This window comes from Leuciscus leuciscus (assembly GCF_965113295.1).
Source record: "Leuciscus leuciscus genome assembly, chromosome: 1".
Lineage (NCBI taxonomy): Eukaryota > Metazoa > Chordata > Actinopteri > Cypriniformes > Leuciscidae > Leuciscus > Leuciscus leuciscus.
The window spans coordinates 65,834,496-65,855,387 of NC_138725.1; the positions used below are offsets into that span (position 1 = coordinate 65,834,496).

The 20,892-nt window shown below is 35.8% G+C and overlaps 2 protein-coding genes and 1 long non-coding RNA gene across 6 annotated transcripts; 2 read left to right on the plus strand and 1 right to left on the minus strand.

Moving 5' to 3' along the window:
* The first annotated feature begins 515 nt into the window (after window positions 1–515).
* On the plus strand, window positions 516–9,116 carry sco1 (synthesis of cytochrome C oxidase 1). 2 transcript variants are annotated; one of them, XM_082145967.1, is made up of 7 exons: window positions 516–719; window positions 2,091–2,277; window positions 5,850–5,940; window positions 6,069–6,266; window positions 8,296–8,388; window positions 8,483–8,598; window positions 8,748–9,116. In XM_082145967.1, exons 2-7 carry the CDS (start codon window positions 2,263–2,265, stop codon window positions 8,880–8,882), a joined length of 648 nt encoding a protein of 215 aa, XP_082002093.1. In that variant the 5' UTR covers window positions 516–719; window positions 2,091–2,262; the 3' UTR covers window positions 8,883–9,116. The 2 variants fall into 2 exon arrangements, with proteins under 2 accessions (XP_082002093.1, XP_082002092.1); XM_082145966.1 differs by having other exon boundaries at window positions 517–719; window positions 2,091–2,204.
* On the plus strand, window positions 2,287–5,843 carry LOC309480932 (uncharacterized protein). The gene is made up of 2 exons (XM_082145678.1): window positions 2,287–3,443; window positions 3,486–5,843. The coding sequence occupies exons 1-2, from the start codon at window positions 2,652–2,654 to the stop codon at window positions 4,551–4,553; spliced, it is 1,860 nt and encodes a 619-aa protein (XP_082001804.1). The 5' UTR covers window positions 2,287–2,651; the 3' UTR covers window positions 4,554–5,843.
* An 8,566-nt stretch (window positions 9,117–17,682) lies between the features above and the next one.
* Window positions 17,683–20,408, minus strand: LOC309481390. Of its 3 annotated transcripts, none has more exons than XR_014199990.1 (4): window positions 19,932–20,408; window positions 19,754–19,826; window positions 19,386–19,442; window positions 17,683–18,890 (listed from the first exon to the last, which is right to left on the minus strand). It is a non-coding gene; the product is annotated as an uncharacterized lncRNA (long non-coding RNA). The 3 variants fall into 3 exon arrangements; XR_014199991.1 differs by lacking the exon at window positions 19,932–20,408 and having other exon boundaries at window positions 17,683–18,739; window positions 18,818–18,890; window positions 19,754–19,922; XR_014199992.1 differs by lacking the exon at window positions 19,932–20,408 and having other exon boundaries at window positions 19,754–19,922.
* Window positions 20,409–20,892: the final 484 nt, after the last annotated feature.

Sequence of the window (20,892 nt, forward strand, 5' to 3'; positions counted from 1 at the left end):
AAATAGCCTACATTCTTCCGGTTTTAGTTGATTTGTTATAATTCCGGCTTTGTTGTTCAATGTATTTGGAGAATTTGATGGGGAAGAAAAGTCCTAAAGCGAAGTATTTGTATTCTTTATTGAAGGATGTTGGTTTTGTAACGTAAACCCCTCCTTCTCCCTTACTTTAGTTGTGTGTATCTTACTTATTTAGTTGTATTTTATTTTATTTTTTCTAATTTATTGTTTGGTATGTTGTGGAGAATGTGATGTTAAAATTGACCAGTAAGACTTTTTCCCTTTTCGTCTTTGTATTGTGTTTTAAAATTAAAGCGCTAGATGTCACCAATATTCTCCGTCCATGGAAGCGAAGAAGTCTTCTTACGTCACATCCGCTTTTTCAATGTCGTATTACTCAAACAGACCTCAGATCAGTTGGATCGCTGTCATTCTCCGTTCAGTTCGTTGTTTTTCCACATTAACCGCTGATTCAGGGTCAGTCATTTGTATGCGACGTATGTACGCCGTTAGGTTGTGTAACCCGACAGTCACTTCCGCGTTGAGGAAGCATGATGTTAACGACTATCAGGCTCAGCACTAACGTTATGGGTTTAACAGTAGTTTCAAGTTTAAATAGTTTAAGATGTCAGATGTTTAGAGCAGCCTGTGTCAGTAAACGTTATAATGTTCAAAGTCTCTGCAGTGTCTCCAGATCAACACAGTCACAGACCAACACACTGGTAGGTCACTGGCTGGCTTAATGTGTAGTAACCATGTTTTTTTTGTGTGTGTGTGACGGATTTATTACCATTTGTATAACCACAGTTTTACTACAAATACCATGGTATAAACCGTGGTTAATTTGTGGTTACCATGGTTTAAATAACCATGTTTTTATTTTATTTGATTATTTTAAGTAAAACCATGGTTAATTGTATTAGTTCAGTCATTCATAAATGATCAAATATACTCCTGATATTTCATATGCCAGGTAATTAGAGTGATTAAAGTGTTGTCTGTCATGCTTATGTATTTATGTATTAATTGTACCTTTAATTGTATCACTGGCATATTTGAAGTTGGTGGTTCTCAAGCTTTTTGACTGTATTGTATCTGTATGTCCAACACAATATTCAAAGGTCCCTCATATAAGTTAAACTATTGATATCTTCTGCTGTAATTATGACACAGCTGCTTGTTTTCGACCTATTTTATTGACAGAAGCTGTGAGTGTCATTATATTCAATTAATTAACTAGCCTAATTATTTCTGTGATTACAGAAGTTTCAAGAACTGTATGTTCAATACCAATAGTTTATAATGATAATAAGTAAACTTCGCAATGAAATAGGGATTAGCTTACATTTATAAATGCATTTTCAGTTTGGACCTTGATTTTATGTATTTTAGATTATTTTAATATGATTTAAATTAAACCATATTGAAGGGATAAGCCTAGTTCACCCCAAAATTTTAATTCTGTCTTTAATTACTCACCCTCATGTCGTTCCAAACCCGTAAGACTTTCGTGGTTTACCCTCAATTTTATGAAGCAATGCAAGTGCTATGTTTGCGCAAAAGAAACCTATGATTTAAACGCTTACAAAGTACACAACGAACGCATGCATGTTGTATTGATGCGAAAGCAGATGTTGTGTGAAAAAATGTTGCAAAGATGTTGTGTGACGCGAAGGTAAATTTTTTACACAAACAAAGCACTCAAGTCACTTCATAAAATTGAGGTTAAACCACTGGCGTACCATGTATTACTTTAATGATGTCTTTACTACCTTTCTGGGCCTTGAAAGTGGTAGTTGCATAGACTGTCAATGGACGGACAGAAATCTCTAAGATTTCATCAAAAAGATCTTCATTTGAGTTCCGAATATGAACGAATGTCTTACGGGTTAGGAATGACATGAGGGTGAGTAATTAATGACAGAATTTTCATTTTTTGGTACGCCTGCGGGCCCCTTCAAAGTTTCCTAGTGGGCCCCTGGTTGAGAACCACTGATCTGAAATGTGTCCGTTTTATGAATAATGGTTATATGTAGTGTAGTGTAACTCCAGCATGTTTCTTTATTGTATTTGTATGTGACTTTCTTCTTCAGTTTAGGACATGTAGGACAGCACCATGTGTGTCCCTTCTCAACATGCGGACGCTGTCCACTCTACCTCCACCTCCCTCATCTAGCAGAGACAAATCCAACAACAAGAAGACTGGTGTAAGCCTCATTCACAGCAAGATGTAAAGATCAGGGGCCTGATGTATAAACCTTGCGAATGCACAAAAAAAAGGTATGAAAATGTGCGTACGCAAATTTCCACGCACATATCGGGATTTATAGCGTAAACATGTCCGCACTCTTTTACTGGAGTGAGTGAAGTAAACAGATTGATTTTAAACTCTGTTTTCATTTTCATATACACATTTAGATTGAATATACCTCTCGTTAAAGGAGTTATTAAGCACTCAAGTTTCATTAAGTCATTATCTAGAAGTTAAACAAAAATTATATGAATGTAAATGTGAATGTGATTAAATCATGCGATAATTTTTATTTTTGGGTGAATTATCCCTTTAATGACAGCGAAGAGTGCTAGGTGGATGAAAATTCCTCTTTAAACTAAATTGCTGAGGAAATATTTCTCACGAGAACAGTAATCGATGTATGGAAGCTTGTTTCCGCCACAGAATAAAACATTTTAAGATAATTGTGACTTTTTTTCTCAAAATTCTCAATTCTGACTTTATATCACGCAATTGTGACTTTATAACTCGCAATTCTGACTTTATATCACGCAATTGTGACTTTATAACTCGCAATTCTGACTTTATATCACGCAATTCTGACTTTATAACTCGCAATTCTGACTTTATATCACGCAATTGTGACTTTATAACTCGCAATTGTGACTTTATATCACGCAATTGTGACTTTATAACTCGCAATTCTGACTTTATATCACGCAATTCTGACTTTATATCACGCAATTGTGACTTTATATCACGCAATTCTGACTTTATAACTCGCAATTGTGACTTTATATCACGCAATTGTGACTTTGTAACTTTCAATTGCAAGTTCATATCACGCAATTCTGACTTTATAACTCGCAATTGCAAGTTCATATCTCGCAATTCTGACTTTATAACTGGCAATTGCAAGTTCATATCTCGCAATTCTGACTTTATAACTGGCAATTGCAAGTTCATAACTCGCAATTCTGACTTTATAACTCGCAATTCTGACTTTATAACTCGCAACTGCGACTTTGTATCACGCAATTCTGACTTTGTAACTTTCAATTGCAAGGTCATATCTCGCAATTCTGACTTTATAACTCGCAATTGCAAGTTCATATCTCGCAATTCTGACTTTATATCTCGCAATACTGACTTTATAACTCGCAATTGCGACTTTATATCACGCAATTCTGACTTTGTAACTTTCAATTGCAAGGTCATATCTCGCAATTCTGACTTTATAACTCGCAATTGCAAGTTCATATCTCGCAATTCTGACTTTATATCTCGCAATACTGACTTTATAACTCGCAATTCTGACTTTATATCACGCAATTCTGACTTTATATCACGCAATTGTGACTTTATATCACGCAATTCTGACTTTATAACTCGCAATTGTGACTTTATATCACGCAATTGTGACTTTGTAACTTTCAATTGCAAGTTCATATCACGCAATTCTGACTTTATAACTCGCAATTGCAAGTTCATATCTCGCAATTCTGACTTTATAACTGGCAATTGCAAGTTCATATCTCGCAATTCTGACTTTATAACTGGCAATTGCAAGTTCATAACTCGCAATTCTGACTTTATAACTCGCAATTCTGACTTTATAACTCGCAACTGCGACTTTGTATCACGCAATTCTGACTTTATATCTCGCAATACTGACTTTATAACTCGCAATTCTGACTTTATAACTCGCAATTCTGACTTTATAACTCGCAACTGCGACTTTGTATCACGCAATTCTGACTTTATATCTCGCAATACTGACTTTATAACTCGCAATTCTGACTTTGTAACTTTCAATTGCAAGTTCATATCTCGCAATTCTGACTTTATAACTCGCAATTGCAAGTTCATATCTCGCAATTCTGACTTTATAACTCGCAATTCTGACTTTATAACTCGCAATTGTGACTTTATATCACGCAATTCTGACTTTGTAACTTTCAATTGCAAGGTCATATCTCGCAATTCTGACTTTATAACTCGCAATTGCAAGTTCATATCTCGCAATTCTGACTTTATAACTGGCAATTGCAAGTTCATATCACGCAATTCTGACTTTATAACTCGCAATTGTGACTTTATATCACGCAATTCTGACTTTGTAACTTTCAATTGCAAGTTCATATCTCGCAATTCTGACTTTATAACTCGCAATTGCAAGTTCATATCTCACAATTCTGACTTTATAACTCGCAATTGTGACTTTATATCACGCAATTCTGACTTTGTAACTTTCAATTGCAAGTTCATATCTCGCAATTCTGACTTTATATCACAATTGCAAGTTTATATCACGCAATTCTGACTTTATAACTCGCAATTGCGACTTTATATCACACAATTCTGACTTTATAATTCGCAATTGTGACTTTATATCACACAATTCTGACTTTATAATTCGCAATTGTGACTTTATATCACACAATTCTGAGATAAAAAGTCAGAATTGCGAGATATAAACTTACGATTGTGAGATTTAAAAAAAAAAAAAAAGTATATTATTCTGTGGCGAAAACAAGCTTCCATAATGATGCGACTCTGAGCATATATTTATTTTAAAATAAGACAAAGGATACTAAATTATTTTTAGTAATGTAATGTGACGGCACAAATGCCATTTATAGTCCGTATCTCATAGAGGAGACTGGTGGGGAGGAATGTACGCACAATCTTCCGCTGATAAGGATTTCTAAATGGAATTTTGCGCAGGTTTTGGCATAAGTACGGTTTATAAATCTGAAAACTTTTGTGAGTTCGCAAAATCTATCTTTTATGCGTACACACTTTTTTAGGATGAAATCTACGTAAAGTTTTATACATGAGGCCCCAGGACTGCTAACTGAAGGATTGTTGTTTTCCCAATACCCTGGGTTTGGATAAAAGGGTCCATAAAAATAACAAATTTGGAATGCATTTGTAAATTAGTATAAGCAAACGGATACATTTATTTGATCAAAAATACAGTAAAAACAGTAATAAAAATGTAAATATTTTTAAAATAACTATTTTCTATTGTAATGTGTTTTAAAATGTAATTTATTCCTGTGATCAAATCTGACTTTTCAGCATCATTACATCATTGCAGTCTTCAGTGTCACATGATCCTTCATAAATCATGCTAATATAATGATTTGTTGCTCAAGAAACCTTTCTGATTATCAATGTTGAAAACAATTGTGCTGCTTCACATTTTTGTGAAAACAATGACAAAATGTTTTCAGGATTCTTTGATGAATAGAAAGTTCAAAAGAACAACATTTACTTTAACATATATTTTTTTTAAACATGTTAAATGTCTTTAATGTCACGTTTGATCAATTTAATGAATCCTTTCTGGATAGAAGTATTAATTTCAAATTTTTTTATGCAAATATACCGGGTTTCCATAAATATGTTACAGTATACGGTATTCAAAAAAAGAAACTGGTTAAGAAATTTGCTTCGGGACACAATAATCTCAGTTCCCTTCCCAGCAATCCAAATGTGTTACCTTTTTTAATAGGACACTTCACAAAAGTGTTTGACATTGTTTGTGGGTTACCAATGATTGGGTGTATTTTTGATCAGACATATGAATGGTACTGATGTCTCTTTTCCACAGCCAGTTACATGGAAATCTCTTGCCATCACATTTGCATTGGGAGGAGGTCTTCTTCTAGGGATGAAATACTTCAAGAGAGAAAAAGAGGAAAGTAAGGACTCAGATCTATGCATGTATAAATGATTAACCTACACCACATTGTTTTTGCATCCTTATATTATGAAAATGCTCCACAACATAATGATAGCTTTATTATTAATGTGTTTTTTTGTTATGCAGTGATTGAGAAAGAAAGAACAAAGTCGATGGGAAAACCAGCTCTCGGAGGTCCATTCTCCCTTGTCGACCACAACAATAAACCCACGAAGAGTGAAGATTTCCTCGGCCAGTGGCTCCTGATATACTTCGGCTTCACACACTGTCCAGACATCTGTCCTGATGAACTGGAGAAAATGATTGAGGTCGTTGATGAGATTGGTAATGTATCATTTAATTTTCTTTACTACGGAGAGCCACATTTTTTTTTTTTATTGACACTATATAGCTCTCAGGTTTGATGTGTGCATAATATCATATTAAAATGTCTGTAAAGCTGGATTGTATTTTATATAGTGGCCCCTAAGAATTTGGACACTTAAACAGGCTCTATGTAGAGTTCAGAAACCCTTATTATTAGCGACAACGGTGGCCGTTAAGTGAACTACAACAACTTATTGTTCGTGCACACGTAACGTAGACCTGATTCAAGGTCCGGATATACTCACGGCGAATCACTTTTTCGTTCTTCACTTAGAAGTAAAAGGTAGTTGTAAATATCTTTGCAGTGATATTCTGTTAACAAACATCCCAACGCTGTCCACTCGCTGTCCACAAATTTGTGCTGTGTGTTTTCTTCTCAATAACAAAATAAACACACGACAAAAATTACACGGGTGAGAAAACAGCAGTTAAGAAAGCATCTGGTCATAGCGATGTGGATCTGTTCGCATGAGGTCTGCGATTCACCGGCATCATGTCGACACATTAAAATCACACCGTTATGATAGTTTGATAATAAAGTATATTTGAGACTATAGACTATACAGATCTGACTATGTGAGACTATAGTTTAAATTAATTCCTTTTCTTTGCATGACACATTGACATTACAGTACAGAACGTCTTTTTCGGCATTATCCGGAATATTGTATTTCATTTCATGTGCCATTGAACGGAAGAGAGGCTCTCGGGAGTGTGTAAACGTCTCATCCTTTGTATTTTCCTGTCAAAAATGACCCTAGACCTTCACTTAAAAATCTGTCTACAGGCTTTCATAGACAACCTTGGAAGTTGGTGTGATTGATAAGCAAAAAAAAAAAAAAAAACGATTAAGCTACCACTAAAAATATATATGAATGTATTTTTATAAAATCTTTGGGAATGTGCTATATCATTAAAATATGTATGTATATAATATTTATTTCCATAATTCCATTTAAAGCGTTAAACTTCCATAGATTATAGATTCAGGGCCCACAACTTAAACGATTTCAAGTATTTAGTTGTTTATACATAATTTGGGATTCCAGCTCATAAAACCCACGAAAACAGGATTTCAAAATTTTTTTATATTACATGAAATCACACAGTAATTACACAGTGATACCATGGTCATTGAACCAGGTTTTGGTTATTTTGGCAGTGTGGGCAGGTGCAAATCCTGCTGGAAAATGAAGGAAGCATGAAGTGCTCTGAAAATGTCCTGGTAGACGGCTGTGTTGACTCTGGATTTAATAAAGCACAGTGGACCATAGTCCTCTTTTCTGATGAGAGCAAATTTTGCATCTCATTTGGAAACCAAGATCCCAGAGTCTGGAGGAAGAATGGAGAGACACACAATCCAAGATGCTTGAAGTCCAGTGTGAAGTTTCCACAGTCTGTGTTGGTTTGGGGAGCCATGTCATCGGCTGGTGTTGGTCCACTGTGCTGTCCACTCAACACAGCCGTCTACCAGGACATTTCCAGAGCACTTCATGCTTCCTTCATTTTCCAGCAGGATTTGCACCTGCCCACACTGCCAAAAGAACCAAAACCTGGTTCAATGACCATGGTTTTACTGTGTAATTACTGTGTGATTTCATGTAATATTCACATTTTTTGAAATCCTGTTTTCGTGGGATTTATGAGCTGGAAGCCCAAATTATGTACAAATAAACAACTAAATACTTGAAATCGTTTAAGTTGTGGGCCCTGAATCTATAATCTACGGAAGTTTAACGTTTTGAATGGAATTATGGAAATAAATAAACTTTTCCATGATATTCAAATTTTTTGGAAAGGGTCTGTATATTAAACATGAATAATAATATAATTAATCATGTATAATAATAATTAATATTATTATTGCTTTTATCATTATTATTATTACATCAGATGAATTGGCCCACAAAGTGGCTTTTATTTTAAAGAAAAATAGTACAAGACCCATTTCAAGGAACTCTTCTTGTGTCTTACATTTCTGTCATAGATAAAATTAAAACCCTTCCAGACTTAACACCAATTCTCATCACCATCGATCCTGATAGAGACACACCCGAAGCAATGGCAGCGTATGTCAAAGGTGAGCAGGGATCATCTTCATTACTCTGCACTCACCATATGCTGTGAAATCATGATTTCCTCATCATTTATATTTTTTAATATCTCGCATGCAGAGTTTTCCCCAAAGCTGATCGGTCTGACAGGCAAAACTGCCCAGGTTGAGCAAGCGTCCAGAGCCTACAGAGTGTATTACAGCCAGGGCCCAAAAGATGAAGACAACGACTACATTGTGAGTTATTGGTTCTCCTTAATTATGTTGTAATAAACTTGACACAAGATAAATTGGTTTTCTCTTGCCTTATGTTCATTCATTTAATTCCTAATAACCTCACAAGCCTGAAGTCAGAATGCAAATACTGTATTTCCCTGTAATTGCAGGTAGATCACACCATCATAATGTACCTGGTGGGACCTGATGGCCAGTTTCTTGAATATTTTGGACAGAACAAGAAATCCTCTGAGATCTCCTCATCCATTGCATCCTACATGAGAAAGTACAAACATGGAAAATGAGTCCGAGTGCATGGCTTTAGCACACACTTGAGTGTCTATTTCTCTCTCAGAACACTGTCGTTACTCAGTGAAATGGGTTTTATTTATTTGAAGTGAAAACCTGATTCACAAAATCAAAGATTCTGAAGCATTCCTCATTTTGCCGCAGCCCAACACAGTAACTTCTGTTGATCTTTGTTATTCATTTCTGTAATTCAAAGGATTCAACTTAAATAAACTACGTTTTGATTGCTATTTTTGATGAATTGTGTGGTACCATGTTGCATCACTAATTACATCGACTTTACATCATTAAATAAATAAATGCATAATTTATGTAAATTCTATAAATTGAATTAATTACCAGGGTGAAGACTTTCAAACAACCATTTCTTAGTCAAACTTGTTAGCGACTGACGGATGATTGACAGAACATTCACATTCACTGCATCTTTTTACCACACAAACATTTGGTAAAGCACATTTCACCATTGTTTTACTCAACAACTAGGCAGCGGTGTGTGACTATAGTGACTCAGAATCATCCATTAATCACAGTCAATAAAGGACAAACAGCTAGACTGGACTGTAATCTGGGGACAGAAACTGAATCTGCTTGATGGTACAGATTCTTATAGGATTTTGAAATATAATGTTTATTTCAGTTATCTTTAATCTGATGCATTCATGTGGGATCTGGGAGGAAGTGGGTAAATAATAACAATCATAGGAGATTATCCCTGAGTGGAATTGGTGTCAACTCTCCTCATGTTACATCAGTATTGAAAAGTCATCAACATATATTTTATTGGTGCACAGAGTCATATGTTCATTATATTTTAATTGCAATGCCATGTGTTTTCCCTGTGCTCTTGTCTTTATGAATGATCAAGATGCTTCAGACTTTCAAGCATGTAATGTCTACAGTTCACCAGCAGATGACACCCTTGAGCTTAAATGTCATCAAATAAATAAAAACATGAGGTGTCATATTCTCTTACCTATCCGGTTGTTTAATCGTGACGTAAAACCACTCTCCGATTATACTGTTTCCGGGTCCAAACAAAGGCATTGTCCCGTCTCCCTACCTACCGTTTTGGCTGGTGTTTTTACAATGCCTCAGTGCTGTGTCCCGTGTTGTTTGAACAGATCAGAGTTTAAAAAAACAAGTGACATTCAGCTGTCATTTTACCGCTTTCCCTGTGACGAGAAAGAGAAGAGGAAATGGCTGCTGTTGATAAGGTAAATTACAAATCTTAAACTAATGAAGAAACTTTGGCGCCAGTGGGTGCTAACTGCTAACCACAGTCTATGGTGCTAATGTTAACACCCACTGGGGCCAAAGCAAAGCAAAGCCCTGTGAGAAAAAGGCTTATGTAGTCTATGGGTTTTATATGTTGTTTGTTGCTATAAACCCGAGTCTTGCATCACGTTTCGGTTGTCAGGCATTGTTCTGTGCAGCCTAGTTAAGATGAAACTAACTAGCTAAGGCTAACTAGCTAGCATTAGCTTTGGCAATAGTCAATGACAACAAACTTAGTAGCTGCTTTTCTTTTCTTTCACTAACGTTAAATGTTAGGGGTCTGAGAGACAGTATAAAAAGAAAAGCTACATTTCTGTTTTGTAAAGAAAAAAATGCTCAATGTGTTTTTGTTTTTTTTGCAGGAAACTTTGCAAAAAAACACATTGAGCTCATTGTTTATTTGCTCATGGCACAACTCGCTCAGGAGGTGTTGCTTTTCTGTTTAAAGGGACAATGTGTCGTTTTTTAGGTATTTTATTATCTAAACTCAATATTTGTATTCATAAATATGTCCTCAATGGTGTACAAATACCTTTTCTGTTTAACAATTTCCCTGGATGGACATTGGTTATTTTGCATTCAAAAAAATTTAACATTGTTACATTGTCTTAGGAAATGTGTATGGCTATAACAATTTATCCCAAAACAAATCTTTCATTTCAGACATTTCACTGATATTAGAGGAAATTAAAGCAAAGTATGATAATGATACTGTTTTTTTTAAAATATTGGGTGGTGACTTTAATATGATGTATGATGAGTGGTTAGATAGGTCACCAACTAAATATAATGTAAATCATTACAATTCATTATTATTACACTTTTGTAATAATCTAGGTCCCTGGCGTGAGTCAAACCCCAATCTAAGACAGTTTTCTTGGTTTAAACCTGATGGGTTTAAAAGTCCCGAATAGTTTTTTGGTTAATTTCTCATAGTTTTTTGCCTTATCAAACTATATATCGGCAGCTCCCCTAACAGATCACTGTTCAACTGAATTGATGATATATCATAAAAATAAACCTTTCCGTATCAAGGGTTATTGGAAGTTTAACTCTAACCTTCTCGGAAATGAAGATTATATGAAATTGGTGAAGGATACTGTTTTAAATATTTTTAATGATAATAGCCTCGTTTTTTGTTGTTGTCATTATCCATTTATTTGACTAACATGTGCCTTGCTTAACACTCATTTATCTGTATATATCAATGACATTGCAGGTGTATATTCTATTTTTGTTACGTTCTTGGTGTTCAATAAAAAATAAATAGTCAATGTCAAGCTGAAGCACGAAGATGTGTGTACGTAGCAAGAAAAACCATTAGACCAGTTTAAGTATGATAATCTGCCAACGTTTCTCATTTCTATAATACATCCAATACATTTTTAATATAACTCCGATTGTATTCGTCTGAAAGAAGAATGTCATATACACATAGGATGGCTTCAGGGTGAGTAAATCATGGGCTAATTTAAATTTTTGAGCGAACTATCCCTTTAACTGTATTGTACATACATTAGTTTGTACATATTTGCTTGCAGAAATCAGATTAAAAAGTAAAAAAACAGGTTAATGGGTGTAACGTTAATGAGAAATGTTAGCATATTATCATACTTTAACTGGTCTAATGTTTTTTCTTGCTATAATAAGTGAGTATTGTTGGAGGGAGTCTGAGCTATAAGATCAGAATCATGATTAATGGCCAGGTATGTTTACATATTTGACTCTGATCTTACATTGCTCTCGGTGTACATGCACAGAACAAGCATAAACAAACAGGACAACAAGCTAAATAAAAACGGACACAAACTACAGTCACAGTGTACAGTATACACACACCTGAAACAAAACATTTGTAGACAGCATTATTGCCAATGACTGCTTTACTGTCATTGTAGTGCGTTCACATGACACATAATTTAAGTAAATATATATTTTTTTTTTTTTACAGACGTGAAAACTACACCCCAAACTGCAACTCCAGGGTGTGCAGTTGGCATTTCCCCAATGGAAAAGCTGCTGGGCCATCGCGATTTGCTTGGAATGAGGGGGAGACTTTCCAGTTCCCCAAGCACCTCGGCCATCTCCCTATAAAACGGAGAAAACAAATGGTCCCAAGCAGTGGTGAGGATGAGGGAACTGCAGAGACCCCATGTACTTCAAAAAGTCTATTGGCGCTTGAGGTGGAGAATGACATGCTGAGGGAAGAGAATGCCCAATTGAAAAAACAATTGGAGATACAGAAGCAAACTTTTTCCTTTAGTCAAATTTCTTCCAGCCCTGACAGAGTTCAGTATTATACTGGATTGCCTGATGCTGCCACTGTCCTGTTTTTGGAAGCGCTTCTTTCTAAATTCGAGCTACAATACCATTCTGATTTGACTGTCCAAATGATGCCCCTAGTTGATCAATTGCTCCTGACCTTAATGAAGCTTAGACTAAATTGTGGCCACGTAGACCTTGCAACAAGGTTTAATTGTAGCACAGCCACAGTAACCAACATCTTCACCACCCTCATTAGTGCCCTGTATGACGTTTTGTATGTCGGTTTGCTTGAGAACAACATCCCCTCCACAGCCAAGAATCAAACATCACTGCCAGACTGCTTCCAGCCCTTCCCCAACTGTAGGATCGTGCTCGACTGCACAGAGGTTGCCGTCTCTAACGCAGAGAGGCTTTTGTACAGCCAGTACAAAGGACGAACCATACTTAAGGCTTTAATCGGTGTCGCGCCTAACGGAGTTATTACTTTTGCCAGTAACCTGTACGGTGGGAGCGCCTCAGACAAGGCAATAACAGCTTCCTGCGGACTTCTCCAACATTTACGTCCTGGTGATATGGTTATGGCAGAGAAGGGCTTCACAATTCAGGACATTCTGCCGGAAGGAGTTTCCCTGAACATCCCGTCTTTCCTCGTCAATGGACGGTTTACGCAGGAGGAAGTGAACAATAACAGACTCATCTCAAAAGCTAGGATACATGTGGAGCGTTCAATTCAGCGACTGAAATTGTTTCACATTTTGGACCACATTCCATACCAGTTCAGACTAAATATTAACAAAATACTTAAAGTGTGTGTGTGTCTTACAAATTTACAAACACCCATTCTCTGTGAAATTGCATGAGTTATAGGTATACGCTTAAAGGGTTAGTTCACCCCAAAAATGAAAATTAGCCCATGATTTACTCACCCTGAAGCCATCGTCGTCAAGTTCAAGGGTTATTCTTTTAGCATAAGTTTAGCTAGTTATTTTAGTAAAATTTTTAACCCCCCGGAGTCGTTTCGAGCACTTTTATGATGGATAGATGCGCTTTGATGGACTTCCAAAGACATACAGCCATTCACTCCCATTATAAAGCTTGGAAGAGCCAGGACATTTTTTTGATATAACTCCAATTGTATTCGTCTGACAGAAGAATGTCATATACACCCAGCCCAGGATGACTTCAGGGTGAGTAAATCATGGGCTAATTTTCAGTTTTGGGTGAACTATCCCTTTAACTGTATTGTACATACATGAATTTCTGCATATTTGCTTGCAGAAATCAGATTAAAAATTCAAAATACAGGTTAATGGGTGTAATACATATGTCTGTATATAAATAACTGCATATAGTTTTATTTGGTTACTCTTTATTTTAAGGTGTCAATGTTACAGCATAATTATATATTTAGGTACTGAGTAATATTAGGGTAGGATTTGGTTGAGGGCTAGTTGCATGTAATTATGCATAATTTACTGTTATTACTATGGTAAGTACATGTAACATGTAAAAAGGACACTGTAAAATAAAGTGTTACCTTTATAAACATAACATTGTACAAAATTATGTGTTGGATGACAAAACCCAAGCTGAATTGTCATTGATTTAATGTAATGTTTCTGCTAATTTTAAGGGAACATGAAAGTACAAAAGTAAAAAAAAAAAAAAAATACCTGAGGCGTCTCTGGACTCAAATACCACCCCATCGCAATAAAACGCCCAAGTTGCAAAAAGGACGCCTGAGCCCATCCTTTGTCCTCTTGGGTGAGAGGTCTTTTGATGCCAGCTGAAATAATGGTGTAAAATTGGTTATAAAAATTAATAGTAGTATTTAAGATCCTTTCAAGTGATGAATATTTCTCAATTTAACAGCCTTTTATTATGATCATTCATTTATAGCACACAATCTAAGCTTTAAAAAAAAAAATCACAGTGTACATCTCAGCCTCACTGTCTCGCAACTATATTTCAATGTGATGATAAAGCTCACGGTCATGATTTTTTTAGCTGCACTTGTAGTGAGTGTATGTTAGAAGAGTTTCATAAACATGATTAATCTTATTAGCAATAGCTTTAAACCACATTACGTATTTAAGAAAATAATTCAAACCAGGCAACATCGACAAACTTCTTACAAACCTTGTGTTGTGGATGGTGTCATCTCTCACACACTCTCTTGGTTCCCCCTTCGGAGTGTTGGCCTTCTTCCACATACTGACATTGGCAGTCACATCACATGACCGTATACAAGTGCATGTTGATGTTGGTTGGACCATATGACTGATTTAGTGGTCAAAAGTTGTTATTAATCAGCAGTGAAGCAGTTTTGTTTATAGTTTTTAAAGAAATAACAGTTAGTAAAAGAATTTGCCAAACCACTTAGATTTTCTTTTCAAGACTGACATTCTTTAAATGTGACCCTGGACCACAATAACCAGTCACATGGGTTACAATTTTGAAATTGAGATTTATACATCATATGAAACCTGAATAAATAAGCTTTCCATTGATGCATGGTCTGTTATGATAGGACAATATTCGGCTGATACACAACTATTAGAACATCTGGAATCTGAAGGAGCAAAAAAAGTTTAAAGTTGTCGATTTATGGTCGCGATTGTTCTGCATTCACTCACAAAAATAAATGTTTTATATATTTACAGTAGGAAATTTACACACTATCTTCGTGGAACATGATCTTTACTTAATATCCTAATGATTTTTGGCATAAAAGAAAAATCGATAATTTTGACCCATACAATGTATTGTTGGCTATTGCCACAAATATACGCGTGCGACATGTGACTGGTTTCGTGATCCAGGGTCACAAATGAGGTTTTAATCTTGTTGTATCCTCCTGACATTTATGACATTATATATAATATGTGTGTGTTTGTGCAAAACTTATTTAAATCTTATTCTGTGCTGTAAATATAAATCCTCTATGTTGAAGATGCTATCAAAATTGGTAATGTTAATTTGAGTTTTTGAGTGTTGAGTTGATCGCTAGTAATACTGTGATTGTGTTCATAATGCCTTGGACATCTTGCAAGTGGCCTTAGCTTTCATATATAGGTCATTTGCTGCACTCTTAAAGCAGATCAAGACACTTGGGAATCTAACCTTCAGTTTGGGTGTTCTGATCCTCTGCAAGGACAATTGCAATCAGGTATTGATTCAACAATACAATGCACAAATAAATGACTCCAAATGATCAAACATGTCTAAATTTATGGCCTAAATGAACCTAAGATGGATCTAAGAACTGTTGGTCTGACATAGTTTATTTTAAAAAAAACTTTATACAAAGTCAGACTGATGCACAGATCAATGTGCAAAAACATAAAGAAGTAAATATGTTTCTTTTCAGTTAGCAACAATCTCATTGATTTTTGTTCAATTCTCACGTAGCGCTGCTGGTTCCTCAACCATCTGTCACAGTATCCTTTTGGCATCCTACGTCAAAACACACTCACGTGACATCATCAAAGTCCTGGCTTCTGAACATGTTAACCAGGATCAAAGCTCACTCCCATGGGGCTAATTCTGGAGTGTCATGCCTCAGAGATCACCTTTATGATCAGAAGGTAGACTATGGGTTTCTACATATGCTTATGCTCTCCTTGTTCTTTTTCATTCTTCCTTTGAAGGTGTTATTTCTGTTCACCAAATATTATTCGGACAAATAATGATTGTTCCCAAACATGTCTCCTTCCAAACATTTCACCTTTAAACTGAAACAATAGGATTTATGTCGAATGTGACATGAACAAACAGGAAAACCGATCTCGTCACATCTGCTTGTCGGAGAAATGAATATCTATCTAGCTATTTTTTATTATTATTTTACTGATATTGCATAAGGAGCAACGTATCTTTTTAAAACAATTTCGATTTTGTTATACTGTATACATGTGCCGTGGTTTCGATTGCGTTTTTATGTCACATTTGCTTTTGTTAAAGCTACACTGTGTAGGATTTTCTCCCATCTAGTGGTGAAATTGTTTATGACTACCAACTGAATATTACTTTCTAGCCCCTCCCATTCCAAGGGCGTTTTAACTCCTACGATGGCCGTATTAATTCAAATCTGCCGGCCGTCGCGAGTAATCTCCCTCTCGCATTCGTCACGGTGCCACTGAGTGTCAAAACGCGAAAGGCGAAGCTTGAATTTCCAGGTATGTCCTTCTTTGTCTAATGTATTTTCAAGATGGAGGCGCAACATGGCTGCCGCCATTCGAGCGACTCGCTCGTATGTATTATAAATGGCAGATTCTACGCTTTCGAGAATACTTGATTAGTTGGTAGAAGTAATTACACATTAATGAGCACATATCATTTTGAAAGAACAAAGTGTTTTTTGCTAAGAATCAGCTTAAAAAATTACACAGTGCAGCTTTAACACTATCGGGTAGGTTTAGGGTTTTAGTGTAGGTGGACATTATTTTAAAGGGTAACTAAACCCTAAAACAACTTTTTTTAGTTAATGATCTGTAAGACTGGGGCTTTATTAATGCTGTTCATTGATTCAAGTAATTTTTTTTACATTTGTGTTTAAAGTGTTTTAATTCTACAAAATATGTCAGAGGGTACCAGCTAACCACGCCCTTGCTTACAGAGAGACGCGTCTCAGATGCACGGATGTATTGGACTTGTCTAACAGTTGGTGTCCTCCACCAAGGATTTCCAGGATAATGTCAAACAAACATTCTCACATGTAACACAGTTGAAGAATTGTGTAGGACGTCAAACTGAGCTTTGTTGGTGGTATTTTTGGGTCTGGAGGCATCTATCCTTGAAAACGGAAGTTAATGTTAGAGAAAAGATTTAAAGTGTCCTCAAGTCACGTGACAAGGTCCCTATTGTGCTACAGCTTTAAAGGGATAGTTCACTTTGAAATAAAATTTTGGTATGTTTTAGCTTACCTCAAGGGCATCCAAGATGTAGGTGTCTTTGTTTCCGCAGTACACTGTAAAAATAAAAGGTGCCTGGAGGAACCTTTTGGGGTTCTTCACTTTGCCACACCGGCAGAACCGTCTGTAGATCCTCTAGGCACCCTTTAAAAAGGGGCGGTTCTCTGAGGAACCACACAGGTTTCCTGAGGAACTCTTATATAAGGCACTGTGTGGAACCACTGTTGGTGCCTCCAGGAACCAAATTTCAATTTTATTTTATTTGTATTAAATTAATTTCATGTTGTTACTATGGTTACCACCATTAACTTCTATTATAATAAACAAACTGAACCAAATACAAAATAAGAATTGTTTATTACATATTTTAGATCCATTTTAATACATACACTTCCATGCACTTGAAAAAAAAAAGCTAGTAATAGATTAATATCAATGAATACACACACACACAAAAAATAGTATAATACATAAGTAACATGAATAATCAACCATGTGTATACAATAGGCTACACAAGAAAAGACATCTCATCAAAATGCATGGAAAACACATGTTCCATGAAATAAATCAATGTAAAAAATTACAATTTTGACTAATTAAAAATGTCCATCTTCACTTAATTTTAAAACATGTGTTTCAGTCCGCTTGTTAAGTCTGACGTCACTGTTTCCAAGTCCAAAAGCTCTATCAGATGCCAAAAACAAACAACAAACAGTGCTAATATACACTCATTGTGCTGTAATATTCCTGAAAATTAGGATCCTAACCTTTATCTCTATTCCTAAATCTCAGATGGTTAGTTATTCAGCTATTTTGAATCATAAAATGTTGAAGTCTGGGATGCCGTGAGACTGGAGACTGAAATGTACACTATGCCTTTTGAAAAGCTTTAATGTGTGACTTGAATCAACAGTTCCCATAAATGGTTGTTGAGTATTCTCAATATCTAGAAACAAGATAGAGAAAGTAGAAGTAGAGGCTTCGACCCGGAAACAGTATTCCTTATGTCACAACAAGCAGAAAACATTTCCCATTTTAACAGAGTTAAGGTGCAGTAAAATTATCTGTTGTTCTGTGAATGTTCACTGGTGAATTCAGTCATTTCAATAAGAATCCACACGATCAGCAATTTTGTCTTTTTGCCTGTGTAATTTCACGAAATTCACAAATGTGATGCACCTTTACTCGCTGCAACATAAAATGCAATCAATTATAAAATCTTCACAAGGGACACGTGAGGTACTTAACGAGTTAGAAAAGTGAAAAGGTGCATCAGCTTCATTTTCTGTTTGCTTTTCCTCTTTTCTGGTGGATGGTCCAGGCACTTCAGTGATTTTCAGGTCTACAGGAGGATTTTTATTCTTGATCAAACTTGTATTTCAGCTTACCGAGATCCCTGCAAAGTACAAAATTGACTGTTAGTAAGGTTATTAAAGTTATTAAATAATTTCCTCAGCCTTGTGACGTTCCAAACCTGTTTGACTTTCTGTCGGTGGAACCCGAAAGCAGATCTCAGGCATAATGCAACCCGTCACCATTCAATATCACTGCATGAAACACAAGCATAAATTTTTTTTGTAATTCATTCAAACTATTCTTATGTACACTTGTCTAGTTCAATTCAATGCAACAATTTATGTAAAAATGGTTAAGCTCCAAAAATGTCCCAGAAAAGATCCTAAAAATAGTCAATGAGTTCACAACTCATGTGTTATGGGTTGTGTTGTAAGTCTTCTGAAGTCATATAATAGCTTTTTCCTTTTTTTTTGTCGAAAAAGACTAAACTTTAAGTTATAATTCAGGGTTCAAATGTCTTATATTCAAATGCATATGATTAAGGTATAGCCTATAAAAAATGCATAGCATTATTAGCTCCAAACCTGTGATATTATTTTTCTGAGTAACATGAATGAGATTTGAGAGCATGAGGGAAGATTTTCAGAGAATAACTTATTAAAAAAGTACACAGTCAAACAATACAATTTCACACAGAGAAAGTTCATAGTAATAAGGTACTTGCATGTGGTGTATAGGTAACTTACTGTAATTCAATGTTGCCTCTGAAATGTTCAGATTATTTTAGAAATGTACTGGTTGTTCTGGGGAAACAAAAGAACAAAGCTGATTATTCACAACATAATATTTATTGACCAGTAAATGGCTTTAAAATGGTATTTAAGAGAATGAGGGCACCTGTAGTAAGTAAAGTTAGGCTAAACAAAAACAGACCAAACTATATTAACCTGCTTTTGTTATTCATAACAAACGCCAATGACGACAGCAGGAATCAGCTACATTAGTTAGGCTATCTCAGCAATTTGAAGACACAGTTTTACAGAATATGTTGAATTGAATGACTAAATCAATCTAAGACAATAAGTAAATAATTTCCATTTGTTCATTAACTTACGTTAGATCAACGTAGTTAGCATCGCGGCTAAAACCTTCATACCAGATACTGTGCAATAAACGAGTGGTAAACACTGTAAAAAAGTAGTAATGTATAATCAATTTAGTTTATATATATGTGTGTTTGAATATATAGTGAGTAGACTCTGTATTTATATTTATTTGGCGAGTTTACAAACCTTGTAATGGAGAGCCGAACAAACGGCGGAAGCTTTGATGAGAGGAGCCGTTACCCGATGACGTCGATCAGCTGAGCTTTGTTGCGCGCGAGCAGCGCGACCATCACTGAAGCGACGACAGCAGAGGAATACACAAATCCGCCGCGATCTCTATGGGCGCCGCCATCTTGCCTGCCGCCATTACTGCGTGCCTGCGAAGTGACGGCGGTGTGACACTTGCCGGTGCCCTCTAATGACATTTCAATGAAAGCGGATCCTGGGGCTTAAATATTGTGATTGTCAAAACATTTTAGTAACTAAACTGAATTGTATTAGGTTAAGTGACAACAGGTTGCAATGTTTATAATATATGGTACAATTTCTGGTAAGCTACGTTTTTTTATTATTGCTTGAAACAAATTTCAGGATTTCAATTCAGTTCAATTCTTGTGATTTGATTTAATATTGACTAATTTGGATAAATATTAGGTACACAAGATGGGCGTTAATAAAAATAAAAAAAACACTGATTGATCGATATTATGTAGGCTATGATGAATATACATTTTGGTAAGTTGTACTGTTTCTTGGAACATTGTTCATTCATGTTTATTTACTATTAAGTTGAGATGATCGGTTCACGTGCCGCTAGGGATCCGTCACTCACATTTACAAACACCAAAACGGTATTTATTGTTTGAATTTCGTAATAAAATTGACAGAATCTGAGAGCTGAGCTTTTTTCCGTGTCCTTTCTGCCTCGCAATTTTTCTGTGCGTGAGAAAATGGATGTGTGGCGTGAGAGCGTGTGAAAAGCTGAAAAGTTGCGTGTGTCTCACGGTGAAGGCGTGAGAGTTGGCAGCTTACAGGTATTCAAGATTATTTTATTAATCATCTGGCATTCGAGCTTCAGAACCTAAACTACAGGGCACTGATTGAAGGTCAGAATTATATCAGCTCCGGATGGATTGGCCAGATACTG

Excerpts from the sequence above, each read along its gene's own strand:
- sco1 (XM_082145966.1), top strand. The coding sequence starts at position 549 with ATGATGTTAACGACTATCAGGCTCAGCACTAACGTTATGGGTTTAACA. Across the intron at positions 2,205-5,849 it reads CCAACAACAAGAAGACTGGT|CCAGTTACATGGAAATCTCT; the intron begins GTAAGCCTCATT and ends TCTTTTCCACAG. Across the intron at positions 8,599-8,747 it reads ATGAAGACAACGACTACATT|GTAGATCACACCATCATAAT; the intron begins GTGAGTTATTGG and ends CTGTAATTGCAG.
- LOC309480932 (XM_082145678.1), top strand. The coding sequence starts at position 2,652 with ATGGAAGCTTGTTTCCGCCACAGAATAAAACATTTTAAGATAATTGTG. Across the intron at positions 3,444-3,485 it reads TTGTAACTTTCAATTGCAAG|TTCATATCTCGCAATTCTGA; the intron begins GTCATATCTCGC and ends CGCAATTGCAAG.